General features: G+C 43.1%; 1 protein-coding gene across 3 annotated transcripts in view; it reads left to right on the forward strand.

The window, feature by feature from the left end:
* LOC140486490 (uromodulin-like 1) overlaps positions 1-15,364 on the forward strand; it is a 117,342-nt gene that overhangs the window by 4,299 nt on the left and 97,679 nt on the right. For all 3 annotated transcript variants that reach the window (XM_072585722.1, XM_072585723.1, XM_072585724.1), the window contains exons 2-5: positions 6,881-7,042; positions 7,590-7,687; positions 11,007-11,193; positions 14,134-14,274. In XM_072585722.1, coding sequence (XP_072441823.1) covers positions 6,881-7,042; positions 7,590-7,687; positions 11,007-11,193; positions 14,134-14,274 — 588 coding nt within the window. The remainder of the gene's footprint in view (positions 1-6,880; positions 7,043-7,589; positions 7,688-11,006; positions 11,194-14,133; positions 14,275-15,364) is intronic.

Consider the following 15,364-nt stretch of genomic DNA (forward strand, 5'->3'; position numbering starts at 1 on the left):
GAGACCAAGTGTACAATACTGACCTTATAAATGTCCATATCGGAAATATCTATAGGGTGATAAGATAGGGAGTTTTTTTCTAAGACATATTTCTGAATGGTTATTCTTTTCCTCAATATTTCAGGACTTGCTATTATTATCATTTGTTCTGTACAAAATGTAGGCCGGTGAGTGATCATGGAAGGAGAATTGAGACATGGAAGTTGCATAGGTTTATGAGGTACATGGAAGGAATATGGAAGTTGCAAGTTAATTGTACCTGGCTCCAGAAGTGAGACATAGACCATACTATGATTCTTCAACATATATTCTGTTTATTTCAAACCTATTATCAACATACCAACCTTTTTACAACACTGTAGATTTATACAGCACCTATACAGCATAAATCAAACAAAAACTAACATTCAGCCAAAGAAGGAGACATTAGTCTAAGGAATGTCAAAAGTGCGCTTTTATTAAAATGTTGGTAAGTGGAACTTTACATCAATGCATTAATTTGTTCAGAGCAATAGTGACATTTTGAGTTGTATTTAACTCTAAAAGGATTCTATTGGTTGAAGATCAGATTGGGAATTTTTTAGTTAATGACACAAAGGGAAGATTTTAGGTTTTCAGCATGAGACTCTGTGGGAATATGAGAAAAAACATTTTGACACAATGAGTGAAAAAGGCCCTTAACCTATGGCCCTATGAGGGTGGTGGAAGTAGAGATGGTCAATGATTTGGAGAGAAACTTATACAGAATGTTGAGGGATATATGTTTGAGGACTACAGGGATAGCACAGGCGACTGAACTTGACTATATTGCACTACCGCAAACTCACACACTCAATGGGCTGAACGGCCTCCTCTGTGCCCTTATATCACCATGGCATTTATTGGAGGTTGCCAGCTGGCTGGAGAGTTGACAAGAGTTCCATGTTGACCATTTTCAGGAAGGGCACCGATTTAAGTCAATCAGGCATTTAACTGGACTGTGGTAGGCCTTCCTGGCATCGAGGACCAAGTAACAGGCAATTAGCTCCACCCACAAAGACGAGCTTCATTGTTCCATGCTGCCACTTGGGTTGAATGGCTGTCACTTATATACATGTACTGTGTCTGAGGATCAGCTAGGTATCTGAGTACACAGATGAGTGATGCCAGTGGTGGATAGCAAGGTATTTGTGTTATTGATGTGTGGGGTCATAGAATCTTGGAGTCATAAAGCCTACAGCACGGAAAAGGACTCTTTGGCCCTCATGTCTGTACCAAGGAACAATCACCTGAGTCTTTTAATTCCATTTCCAGCACTTGGCCTACAGAGTTATATGCCTTAACATCGCAAATGCATATATAAATACTTCTTAAGTGTTATGAGGGATTCAACTTCTATCAGTATTACAGACAGTGAGTACCAGATTCTGGGTGAAAGAACTTTTCCTCGTGTTGCCTCTAACAGTCCTGCCCCTTACCTTAAATTTATAACCCCAGTCATCAATCTCTCCATCAAGGGGAATAATTTCTTCCTGTCCACCCCAACTATGCCCCACATAATTTTATTTGTCTAAATCATGTCTTCTCTTAATCTCCTCTGCTCACAGGAAAACAGCCCCAGTCTGTTCAATCTCTCTTTGTAACTAAAACTCTCTAGCCTGAGCAACATCCTGATAAATCTCCTCCTATAATGTGGATTCCAGAACTGCATAGAGTAATCTACTCGCACGTCAGAAAGTATCTCCAGGACACCTGCACCAATCAACCCCACCGGCCCGTGGCCGAACACTTCAACTAACCCTCCTACTCTGCCAAGGGCATGCAGGTCCTGGGCCTCCTTCATCGCCACTGTCTTACCATCCGACGCCTGGAGGAAGAACATTTCATCTTCCGCCTCAGGACCCTCCAACCCCATGGCATCAATATGGATTTTCCTTCCCCCACACCTTATCCCAGATCCAGCTCAGCACCGCCCTCATGATGTGTCCCACCTGTCCATCTTCCTTCCCAACTATCTGCTCCACCTTCCCCTTCAACCTATCACCTTCACCCTCACCTCCAACCACCTATTGCACTTGTCCCCAGCCCCACGGCCTTCCCATTTAATTCTCCACCCCCCAGGCTCCCAGCTTCATCCCTGATAAAGGGCTTTTGCCCAAAATGTTGATTTTCCTCTTCCTTGGATGCTGCCTGACCTGCTGTGCTTTTCCAGCACCACACTCTCGACTTGATTTATGGCCTAACCAACATTTTATACAGGTACCTCCCTGCTCTTAAACTCTATGTCTTGGCTCATGAAGGCAAATATGTCATGCGCCTTCTTAGCTACTTTCTCCACCTGCCCGGTAACTTTAAGGGACTGGTATACACACACAACATGGTCCCTCTGATCCTTGATGGTTCCCAGGCTCCGAGTGTTCATTTTGTACTTCCTTGTCTTGTTGTTCTTGCCCAAGTGCATCATCTCATATTTATCCGGATTGAATTCTATTTGTCACTGAACAGACTGTCTGACCAGTCTGCCTTTATCCTTCTGTTGTCTAAGGCTATTCTCACCATTTATCACCCCACTAATTTTGTACCATCTGTAAACTTACTGATCAACCCTCCTACATTCAAGTCTACATCATTCACATAAACCACAAACAACAAGGACACCTCTGTGGTAACTAATTAAAAAAAACACATCAACTATTACCCTCTTCTTCCTATCATTCAGCTAATTGTAGATCCAATTTGCCAAATTTTCTTGGAACCCATCTTTCCTAGCAGTCTCCCATGTGGAACCCAACAAAGGCCTTGCTGAAGTCCAAATAGATGACATCAAAAGCACTGCCCTTATCAACATGCCTGGTCACGTCTTCGAAAAATTCAGTCAAGTTGGTCAGACATGACTGCCTTTAAACGAAACTATGGTGACTGTTCTTGATTAATCCCTGCTTCTCCAATGCAGATTAATTCTGTCCCTTGAAATTGTTTCCAACGGTTCGTCCATCACTGAGGTTGGACTGACTGGCTTGTAGTTTCCTGGTTAATCTCTTGCTGCCTTTTTGACTAGCAGTACCATACTGGCTGCCCTCCAGTCCTCTGACACCACTCCAATACCAAAGAGGGATTGAGTATTTTGGCCAGCACTCCTCCTACTTCGTCCCTTACCTTGCTGAACAGCCTTGGATACATCTCCTCTGGCCCTGGAGGTTTATTTGTTTTTAAGCATGCCAGACCACTGAGAACCTCCTTTCTGCCTATGCTAATTACTTTAATTGTATCACAGACCTTCTCCCTGATTTTTACAACTGATCGACACACTCATTTGTGAACACCAACACAAAGTGTTCATTTAGAACCCTACTACATCTTCTGGTTCCATGTCCAAATCACTGCCATGTTCCTCTATGTGCCTTACTTTTTCCCTTGCTATCCCTTCCCTTTAAATACCTGTGAAGCAATTTAGGATTTTCCTTTCTTTTATCTGCCAGTATCTTTTCCTGTCATCTTTTAGCTCTTCTAATCTCCCTTTTAAGTTCTCTCTTGTACATTCCATGTCTTCTGCTGTTTTGAAGGCTTGATATCTGAGGATGTGAGTCAGCAACGAGGGCAGGGACTTGTCTCTCACCCCTCCCACCCACCCCTCCTCCAGCACATTTTGTTATAAAATCCCTTGATAAGGTACTGAGTGCCTTTGAATGAGGAGCTCCCTCAGGGTGCTCACACACAACTCCAGTTGGGAAAGAGTCCCATTTCTGTTGCTGTGTGAATACCTCTGCGCCTTCCTCATAAATTCACTGGGCCAGAAGTAGGAAGGTAGCGTCAGCCACCAAACTCCCACTTTTTAAAATTCCTCCTTGCCCACCCCACCAAACTCATCCAATAGGAGGGGCATTAAAGTCCACCCAATGACTCTTCTTAATTTCTGCACACCTTTCCATATAATGGACTTTCCTGTTCCTCAGTTGTCAAAAAGTGTGGTGCTGGAAAAGTACAGCAGGTCAAGCAGCATCCAAGGAGCAGGCGAGTCGATGTTTCGGGCATAAGCCGTTAACCAGGAATGAACGGCTTATGCCCAAAGCGTCGACTGTCCTGCTCCTTGGATGCTGCTTGACCTGCTGTGCTTTTCCAGCACCACACTTTTCGATTCTGATCTCCAGCATCTGCAGTCCTCACTTTCTCCTTTCCTGTTCTTCATACAACTTGTGCCAACATGCCGTTAAGTGAAACATGACAAAGTTTTGTTTGTCATTTTTACAACTGATTTAGACGAGAATATAGAAGGCGTGGTTAGTAAGTTTGCGGATGACACTAAAATTGGTGGTATAGTGGCCAGTGAAGAAGGTTATCTAAGATTACAAAGAGATCTTGATCAAATGGGTCGATAGGCTGAAGAGTGGTAAATTGAGTTTAGTTTGCATAAATGTGAGGTATTTCCTTTTGATAAAACAACCAAGGACAGGACTTATGTAATTAAAATAAGGGCCTTGGATAGTGTCTTAGAATGGAGACACCTAGGGGTTCAGGTACGTAATTCTTTGAAGTTTGCATCAAATGTAGATAAGGTGGCTAAGAAGGCATTTAGCACACTTGCCTTCATAGACCTATGGGTATAGGAGTTGGGACTTCACGTTGAGGTTGTGCAGAACATTGGTGAGGCCTCTTCTGGAACACTGCATGCAGTTCTGGTTGACCAGTTAAAAGAAAGATATTATCAAACTGGAGAGGGTTCAGAAAAGATTTACTGGGATGTTGCTGGGAATTGAGGGTTTGAGTTATAAGGAGAGGCTGGATAGGCTGGGGCATTTTTCACTGGAGTGTAAGAGGTTGAGGGGTGACCTCAAAGAGGTGTACAAAATCATGAGGGGTACAGATAAGGTGAATGGCAGTTGTCTTTTCCCTAGGGTGGGGCATTTCAAGATGAGGGTGAGCAGGGAAAGATTGAAAAAAGAGATGAGGGGCAACTTTTTTACACAGAGAGTGGGTCACGTGTGGAATGAGCTTCAGCAGGAAGTGCTGGATGCTGGCACAGTAAAAAGGCATTTGGATAATTGCATGAATAAGGAATGTTTGGAGGGATATGGGCTCAGAAACAAGCAGGTTCGACTAGTTTAATTTGGGATTATGGTCAGCATGGACTGGTTGGACCGAAGGGTCTGTTTCCATGCTGTATATTTTTGTCCTATCAAAAATCATTCCCCACCTATCAATCCTGTGGAGATTGGCATCTATGGAAGCTTTCCCCAAAGGTGACCTTTAAAACAGTTTACCATGCAGCTCTGGTTGAACAACAGGAGCACAAATCAATTGCTGCAAAAAGATTTGAGAAAAATGGGCATTACCATGTACTACATAAGTCCTAGAGAATTGAGTATCTATACTTGTCTGAGAGTATCATAAAGAGAGATTGGATAGTGCCTATCTAGAATTTTAGCTCTTGTTAGATTAGTGTCACAAAATTGTTTGGTCTCTTGTCTCTAAATTTCTTGTCCTGTGCTTGGGCAGTTCAAATTCTTGGGCAACCTCATTAAAGTTACAAGTTGGATATAAGTGGGATGGCCAGTGAGTCTAGAAACAGGAGACACAGTATCAGAACGAAGGGCATGCCATTTGAGACTGAGATGAGGAGGAACTTCTTAACTCAGAAGGAGGCGGATCTTTGAGATTCTTTACTGCAGAGGTTACTATAAGTTAGCACAAGTGGGCAGCTTTGCTCAATAGATCCAAGAGATGCAATTTACAAAAGGTAAAGCCGCCATAGTCTTACCGAATCATAAGGCCGCTTTCTTATTCAAGACAGAGACCACAGCTGGTGGTTTAATTTGAGTGTCACCATGCGTCAGATAAGGGGAGAGGTTGAGATGGCGAATCTTTCATGGTAACCTCACCCAGTGTGGGGATCAAGGAAGAGGGGCAGAGGAAAGCCAATGTTACTTTGCATCTACTTCATTGTGAGCGGCCACAACAGATTTCCCTGTACAGTCCCATAATTTGCCCTCTTACCTCCCATCCCAGGCAGACCTTCCTAAAGCATGGTTTGTCTCAAGTTTCTTTTGTGAGTCCCAGCTGTGTCCCTGCTCATTTGACTGACTGACAGATGCCTGGTGTGTTCTCATGGCTGGTCTGTAGTTAATCATTGGGTCGAATCCCAGTCTGAGTCAGACTATGCTCACTTTATCAGATCATTGGAATGATACTGTCCAGATCACCATCACTTTGATAGTAAGTCTGTAACACAGTTTCATTATTACGGAATGAATTGCTGGCAGGTTATGCTGCTGTACATCGTCCTTCTAGATGTGTTTTTAATCAGTCTGTTCAGAGGTGTTATGACACACCTCTGAAACAGCTGGGACTTAAATCTGGGCCTCCTGGATTAGAGGTAGGGATGTTTCCACTGCACCATAAGAGTCATCAATCCATCCTCTACAATGAGGCTGAGGGCCTGATCGATTAAAAGTAATAGAGGATTAACTCTCCTGGTGATTCTCAACAGGAAGATGCATTTGTCTGAACAACAAGATATAGTTTATTGCATGATAAAAGATGGTACTAGATTAAGTAAATTACTTAGACATCATGACTATCAGGAGCTGGAGATGGCATGTCTAACCTCATCAGGATCTGGAACTTGCTCCTTGATTCTGCATCAAATTACATGGAGCCTAATGCAGTCCGCAACATTTACCCTTTCAGAACCATTACCCTATTCAACACACACCTCTCACACACTTGAATGAAATTCATTTTTCTCTGAATTTTAATGTCTACATTAAACAATTTAAAAGTAATGGTTTAATGGTCTCATGAACAGGGTAGCACTTCAGGTGACTGGGTACTTGTTCAGCTAGTTTATTCTCTGAGTGGAGGGGCATTAAACCTGCATGATCTGTCACCTGTTTCCTTGCCTTAGCTTTGAACAGGAGTGAGGAGTTCGCTTCACATCCAGGACTGTGCCCGACAGAAGGAAAGGCGACGGCAAACCAGACCTGCCGATGGGACATCGATTGTCCAGGCCTGCAGAAATGCTGCAACATCAGTGGGGAATTAGTGTGTGTCTCACCGATTCCAGCAGGTAATGCATCGGAACTGATAAACAACACTTGTTTCTTCCCTTTGGTATGTTTTTCTCTCTTGCTTTCAGTACCGTGTCGAACTTTGGGGTCACTGAGCAACATGTGGAAACATGAGAACGATTTAAGGTAAGGACCACTCTAACAACGAATGGAGTGGGTACAATGCAGTCAGGTACCACTCAGGCAGTTCTATCAGTGCAATGATCTGGAATCCCTAATCTGAAGGGGCAATGGAAACAGATTCAATTGATCTTTGGTTTGATTTATTAAAGTAATGTGGTTGAAATAAGTCAATGACTCGGTGTCTGAAATGCTAATATCGTAAGGAGCAATCGCCAAGTGTTTATAACAGTAGCATGAAAAACACTGGCTTGAAAATAGGAGCGAAAACAAAATTGTTGTCAATATGAAAATGGATTGAGAAAACCATCAGACTTATGTTTATGAAGGGGTTTCTCACTTTGGTTGCTGTCGGCATTTACCTGTCGCGTGTGTAGTTGCATGTGCACAAGAAGGTGATTGTGTCATTTTTTGGTCTTTTAATAGTGGGTGAAGGATACTTCAATTTGCTGATTGAAGTGAAGCAGGAGTTTGAGCAGAATGAATTGGATCTTATGAATCACCTAAAGTTCTTGCACTCAGTGGTACGTCAATTATTTATCCACCAATTATCAGTTATCTTAATATTTATTTATGTATAAATAATTATTGTTTCACTCTGAGTATGACCACATGCAATTTTGAAGGAAAATTCAGATGTTGCCATTTGTTGCTGTGAATATTGCTGGCAAATACTAACGCTTTTGTGGTCATTATGACCACGAAAATCTGGGCTGTTCTGATATGCAGTGGGAATTTCCAGTTTTCTGTTGCAGTCATTGTACTTTGTGCTGTGTGCTACAATGTTAAGTAATGTCACTGCCCTAGTAATTGAGATCCCAGTGGTCCAAGGAACATGGGGTTGAAATCCCACCAAACAGCGAGTGGTATTTAAGTTCTAGTCTGAAAGGGGACGTTGAACGATCAAAGGGTCTCTTGCCACCTAAGTCAGTTTCCAATCATCAAAGGTTTATTTTAGACCAGTGGGCCGCAAGCTGCTGGGAAACTCCAGGCAACATCTTCACTGGATAAAGGAAAACTTACAGGTTTTGTACATTTTCTTTTAGCACACTGTGGGGGGCACAAACCAATCAAATATCGATTCAACACTGTACTCATCCAATCAGGCTCATCATGTGACTGCGATCAGCCCATAGATAGCTTGAAGGCATCCTATGATCTCATGATGTTCACCAGACCCCTCCCCCACCTTATCAATTATCTTTGGGCCTGTACATCTTAAACAACCACATTCCAGTAAGCACTCTGACTGCTGAGGCGAGGGAACCTCTTCTACCTGCCTTCCACTGACTATCCCCAGAAATGCAGTTAAATCCCATTAGGCTTTAAATCCCATGATACCTGGCACATGGCTACACTTTGCTGTACAGTACAATGTGTTGCTATGGGTAGCTGTTTCTTCCAGGGTTGCCCCAACAGTTCCTAAATGCGGAATCTGAAACGGGTTAAGATCATCACCAATTGCTGAGGTGGTCTACTCAGGCCGACATGTGACTTCACATTCCCAGCATTTGGTGACCTCTGACTGCCCAGCAAGCTGCTCAGGTCACAGGCAATTAGGGTTGGGCCTTGTTTGTGATGCCCACATCCCATCAAAGAACAAAAAGGGAAAATGAACTCAGAATGGCTCCTGGAATGAAGGCTAAAGCTATTCGAGTCTTACCCTACAAAGCTGAGGACAGAATTTAAGATGGGATTTAAGTGTTGTCCTCCAGGAGTATTACACTGCTGTGGGGGATCTTTATAGAGTCATAGAGTTATTGAGCATGGAAACAGACCTTTTGATGCAACATGTCTATGCTAACCAGATATCCGAAATTAATCTCGTCTCATTCACCAGCATTTGGCCCATATCACTCTAAACCCTTCCTATTCATATATCCATCCAGATGCTTTTAAAATGTTGCAATTGTACCAGCCTCCACCACCTCCTCTGGCAGCTCATTCCATACACAGACTACCCTCTGTGTGAAAACGTTGCCCCTCAGGTCCCTTTTAAATCTTTCTCCTCTCACCTTAAGTCTATGCCCTCTAGTTTTGTACTCTCTACCCTGGAGAAAAGACCTTGTCTATTCACCCCACCCATGCCCCTCATGATTTTATAGACTTCTATAATGTCACCCCTCAGCCTCTAATGCTCTGGGGAAAATAGCAGCAGCTGATTCAGCCTTTCCTATAGCTCAAACCCTCCAACCCTGGAAACATTCTTGTAGATCTTTTCTGAACCCTTTCCACTTTCCCAACATCTTTCCTATAGCAGGGAGACCAGAATATACTGTGGTATTGCAATCTGATGAGCTGGTACACCATCTGCTGACTTACACTGTTATAAAAGATACTATACTGGAGTAGTTTTTTAGCAAATGTTTATTTCTCAATCACTGAACTAAATTACATAGCCATTTTATCTCAGTGCTGTTGGTGGGAGTTACTGTGTGCAATTGGTTTCAGTGTTTATGAAATAACACCACTGCTTACACGTCAAAAAGGCTTCACTGGCTGTAAAACACTTTGAAGTCCCAAGATTGTGAAGGACACGATAAAAATGCAAGTTCTTTCTTATTTCTGTCTCTACTGAGTTTGAGATGTATCAGAGGACAGCAAAATCTGTTTACATGAAAACACATGAATTGCTAATAGGAGTATGGCATTCAGCCTTTCAAATTGCCATACAGTAAGATCATGACTGATCTCTTTGTGTTCTGGCAAAATACAGTCAATGCTGGCAATCTGTCATAAAAAAAGTGCTGGATAAAATCAGCAGGTCTGGCAGCATCTGTGAAGAGAGAAACAGTATTAACATTTTAAATCTGAAATGACCCTTCTTCATCGTTACAAATGCTTTTGGCTGCACATAACATCTCCCTCCCTCTCCTGACACTAATTCCTTTTTGCATCTCACTTTCATGTCTTCCTGTGCCCGGTGTTATGGTCAGTTATTTCTTTCACCCTGCAGCTCTCACTCTAATCCCTAGGAGCAGAAAGAAACTCCAGCTTGTTAGAAAATTGAAAAGGCTGGTACTCCTGCTCTCTGGGTTGCCTTGCCTGCCTCAGTCACAGTCATATCTGCCTATCCCTGATCGCAGACCAAATCATAAGACCTTATCCTAGGGTGTGGGGTGCACCCTTGTCTTGAAAGTCTTGGTGCAAAGCACCTGAGTAGCTTTCCCCCCCTCTCATGTGTTACAATGTGTATAGCTTGCCCTCTGGCTCATTAATTCTGAGAAAGAGCTGTTTTAGCTCAAACTCTTACGGCAAATATCATCGTCTTGGATCATACTGGTTTCCAGGAGCTCTCACATGCTGCATCTGTGACACATCATCTGAGCTGCCATGTGGAATGCTTTGTGATTAGTTAACGACTTAAATAATAAGCAAGTTAATGTTTTGCTTTCCATTTCTGTATCTTATGAACATGTTCCTGTACTATTTTAACCATTAGGAATAGCGTAGACCTGATCCATTTACCAAATAGTCACCAAAGAGTTGTGGTAGAGTAAGAGCCAAATCCCCATTGGTGAAAAAGGGGAAGGAACAAAGCAAAAGACCACCCACTTCCCGTCTTCATTTAACTGCCTTACTCTTCCAAATACAGCAACTGCTGGAGCCTAGTTCCCATTGGAATGTTTTCCCAGTGGGAACTTTAAGGGTTTCCATGCACTAGATAATGCAAGTGATTAATTGAGCAGTGATAGCTCATGAGAAGTGTTGTCAATAATATTGTGGTCTGTTGCTGAAAGTCGCTGAGTTGCCTCCAAGACCCGAATGATGGTGAACAGGTTAATCAGTTGTTCTTGAATAATTATCTGTGACTTTACATTGCCACCTCTGCTTTCACTGCAGCTGGTTGATGCTCTGCATTCATTGAACTCCTCCATGTATCATATCTACACCCAACGAGATGGAGAGGACAAAATTGTGTCAAAACTATTGCTGGGTACCAGACCTCCGACAAGACTGAGCAATATATTAAAAGAACTGCAACAGCTTTTAATAACCTCTGCAGACGTTTGTCACTTGGAAACCAAAGGTATGTTTTAACTTTTGTATACATTGGTGACACAATGGCCTAGCTGTACTATTGCTAGACTATTAATCCAGAACCCCAGGTGGGGACCTGGGTTTGAAGCCTGGTACAACGTGACTATTGAATTAAAAAAAAGCTGGAGCATAATGATGACCATGAAATCATTATTGATTGTTGATCATTGTTGGAAAATCCTATATTAATGTGCTGTCTTAACTGTTGTCTTTTCCTGGTTTGGACTACATGTGACTCCAGACCAGAGCAATGTGGTTGAAACTTAACTGTCTTCTGGTCAATTAGGGATGGACAATAGACACTGGCTGATCCAGTGACACCCACATCCCATCAACAAATGAAGAATAATGTTAGTTGGTATGAAATTATTGCTTGGAATTTTATGTCAGTTTTGGCTGGGTAGGGATATGAAATTAGGGGGAATGGGAGGTAGTGTCACATCTGTTGCCTTGCTATCTCCACTGGCAGGTAGATGGCACATGGTACACCTAGGCCAACTGACATTTTAAAGTGTTCAAGATACAACAAATCATTGGCCTCATCCCATCACCAATGGTAGCTAGGCTTGTTTCCAACTGAAAAGGCATCCTCTACCTTGGAAACCATGTTTTCATTTTACATTGCACAGGTAATGTACAGCCTGACAGCACCCCCTTTGGATCTGGGTGGGGAACGTTGGTAGGGATTTGTTGGGGTGATGCAGTCCTGATTTGGTCTATGGCAAGTTCCCCTAGTGGCAAGGGCACTTTGGTTTGAGAACCCACCTTTCCTTCTAGAAAGACTACCATCCCATACATGGCTAGGACCTGGTTAGCTCTGTGACTACTAACCCCACTGAACAATTTTGCGTTGCTGGTCCAGAGACCGCTGCAGTTCCAGGTGTGGCCACTACTCCCAGTGGTGTTGTTGAGAATGAAGAGCAGCCAGCCCTGTGATTGGCCAGCAGCTATTGGAGGGGAGATATCCTGCCTTCATTAGATGGGAACTGCAACTGCCAGACATTAATTGCCTCTGCAATGTAAAATTGTGCAAAGTGCTCATGAAACGATCTGGGAGCTGTGCCGTACTGGCTTACTTCCAACCACTGAAAATGGGATTTCTGGAACAGATGGGAATCCTATAAGAGTTCCTCAGGAGAAAGAGAGAGAGGGAGAGAGGAAGAGAGAGAGAGATAGAGAAAGAAAGAAGCCTTTATTTGTTATTTCTACCATATACAACTGATACAGCAAAAATGAGACAGTGCTCCTCCAAGACTGAGAATTCTACATTGACAGCACAGACTACACAATTGTACACAGCATAAAGTGCATATGAGGTGTAAATCACGCGAGTTACAGTGTAATAGAAGAATGATAAATAATAGACATATTTCTAGCAGCAATTCGAAGCTGTGCAAAGAATTTCAGATGGGAAATAGTGTTAAGGAGCCTGATGGCTTTAGATTAGATTACTTTACAGTGTGGAAACAGACCCTTCGGCCCAACAAGTCCACACCGACCCACCGAAGCGCAACCCACCCATACCCCTACATTTACCCCTTACCTAACACTACGGACAACTTAGCATGGCCAATTCACCTGATCTGCACATCTTTGGACTGTGGGAGGAAACCAGAGCACCCGGAGGAAACCCACGCAGACACAGGGAGAATGTGCAAACTCCACACAGTCAGTTGCCTGAGGCGGGAATTGAACCCGGGTCTCTGGCGCTGTGAGGCAGCAGTGCTAACCACTGTGCCACCGTGCCGCCCACTAATGAAATCTGGGCATTGCTGGCCGAGCTTGCATTTATTCTTTATCTCTAATTGCTCAGACAGCAGTTAAGGGTCAACCATGTTACTGTGGTCCTTGAGTCACATGTAGACCAGAGAAGGTATGACTGAAGTTTCTTCCCTAAAGGGTATTAATGAACCAAATGGCTTTTACAACAATTGGCAGTGGTCATCATGAGAATCTTATTTCCAGAATTTTGTTGAATTCAAATTCCAACCCTGGAATTCATGGAATCCATGAGGTGTGGACGCAGGCCTTTTGGCCCATTGATTCTACACCACCCCTCCGAACAGCATCCTACCTAGATGTACCCTACCTATCCTATCCTTGTAATGCTACATTTCTCATGGCTAACCCACCTAGCCTGCACATCCATGGACACTGTGGGGAATTTAGCACGACCGCTCCACCGAACCTGCACATCTTTGGACTGTGGGAGGAAACCGGAGCACCTGGAGGAAACCCACGCAGACACATGGAGAATGTGCAAACTCCACACAGACAGTCGTCCGAGGCTGGAATTAAACCCAAGTCCCTGTGAGGCAGCACAAGCTAACCACTAAATGATCGTGCTGCCCCTATGGTAGAATGGTAGGATTTGAACCCAGATCCCCAGACCATTACCTTGGTTTTTATGTTAATAGTCCACTGGTAATACTAATAGGCCTTTGCCTCCGGCCTACATTATGAGGAAATCTAGCGGCTAAAAATTTGCATTTTTACAATTATCAGTGGAACAGGAGGAGACAAGTCAACCTCCTGGAGCAGCTCCACCATTCAATTAGAATTTGACTGATGCTTTAGTGAATTTGATCTACCAACCTTGGTTTCATACTTTATTAATAATTTCACCAAATAAAAATCCACCAATTTCAGTTCTGAAATTTCCAATTATCCCTTAACATCACAACTTTCCAGGAAGAAAGTTTTATGTTGTCACACCCCTTTCTCCGGAAAAACCTCCAATCAGGTAATGGGTTCAGATGGTAGGGAGAAAGCAAAATATAAAATGCTTTTCTATGAGCAGTTCCTCAAGATGTTGGGAAAGATTTATCCAGTTTTAATGAATGCCAAGGAATAATGAAATGATCTTTCTCAAATCTATCCTCAAATGCCTTTCCCTTTCTCATCAAATTAAAATGTTGTTCTCTCCCAGATGTCAATGAATGTGAATATCCGGAATTGAATTCCTGTTCTCAGAAAGCAATCTGTTCAAATGTTGATGGGTCTCATAACTGCACATGTCAGAATGGCTTCACGGATAGAGATCCTTCCAGACAAGGCAGAGACTGCAGAGGTAATGATCCAGCTAAGATTGAAGTCAGGATGGAAGTTCTTTTATTTCTCTTTGGTCTGTTGGAGAATGCTGCATTTCCTCTTTCAAATATCCCAACATGAGATTTCTAGCGTGCCACGGAGAATGGGCACGGGTGTGATTTGAAGGGGACTGGATTCCAGTCTTTAATGGGTGTGAGGATGTCTTGAGTCTGCCACATCTCCAGTCAAGAGGCTGTTTAGCTGGTGGTAGTGAATAAAATAAAAGCCACACTGGATCAGTTTCAGATTTCAATCAACAATTATGGGTAACGCCGTGTTTGGGAAAGGTGGGTGAGGCTGAACCTGCTATCAACACAGCGGGGGAGTCATCATAGCTCATGTACGAGGTGGTCAACATGTTTAAAAATACGTTCAGCTGCTTGGGACACAGATGCTAAGAGGCATCTATTTCTCACCAATGAGAGGGATGTGCATTGGACCACTGGCATCAATTGGGCACTGAGGGTTGAGTCAACAAATAACTGGCAGTGACTACAAATGAGAACAGGTCTCACTGATATTGGGAAGATCAGGAAAGAGGAGCCTCAGTAGAAGTATTCTCGTGCTTAGTTGGAGGCTACAGGAACAATGAGAGGAACTGCCAGGAATGTGACCTTGTGTGACAGTATGAATGTGACAGTTGGTAAGAGTGGAGAATTCACCCTGTAACTAGTGGTATGCTACAGGCATCAGGGTTGGGGTCACAATCATTTAAATATTGCATATTATATTGCATATTGGACTCAGATGAGCAAAGTGAATATACTTTCGCCAACTTTGTGAATGAAATGCAAATAAGTGGGAAGGCAAGTAATGAGGATGACACAAAGAGTCTGCAGAAGGATATACTGTAGACAGGTTAAGTGAGTAGGCAAAATGTTGACAGATGGAATATAATGTGGGGAACTGTGAGGTTATGCACTTTGGCAGGAGGAATGGAAGAGCAGAATATTATTTGAATAGAGAAAGATGCAGAAAGCTATGGAACAAAGGGATTTGCCAGACTCGAGAGTGTGGTGCTGGATTAGCCAGACCTTGCCCATGAATCAAAAAAGGCTAGCATACAGTTT

The sequence above is a fragment of the Chiloscyllium punctatum genome, chromosome 15, assembly GCF_047496795.1.
Source record: "Chiloscyllium punctatum isolate Juve2018m chromosome 15, sChiPun1.3, whole genome shotgun sequence".
Lineage (NCBI taxonomy): Eukaryota > Metazoa > Chordata > Chondrichthyes > Orectolobiformes > Hemiscylliidae > Chiloscyllium > Chiloscyllium punctatum.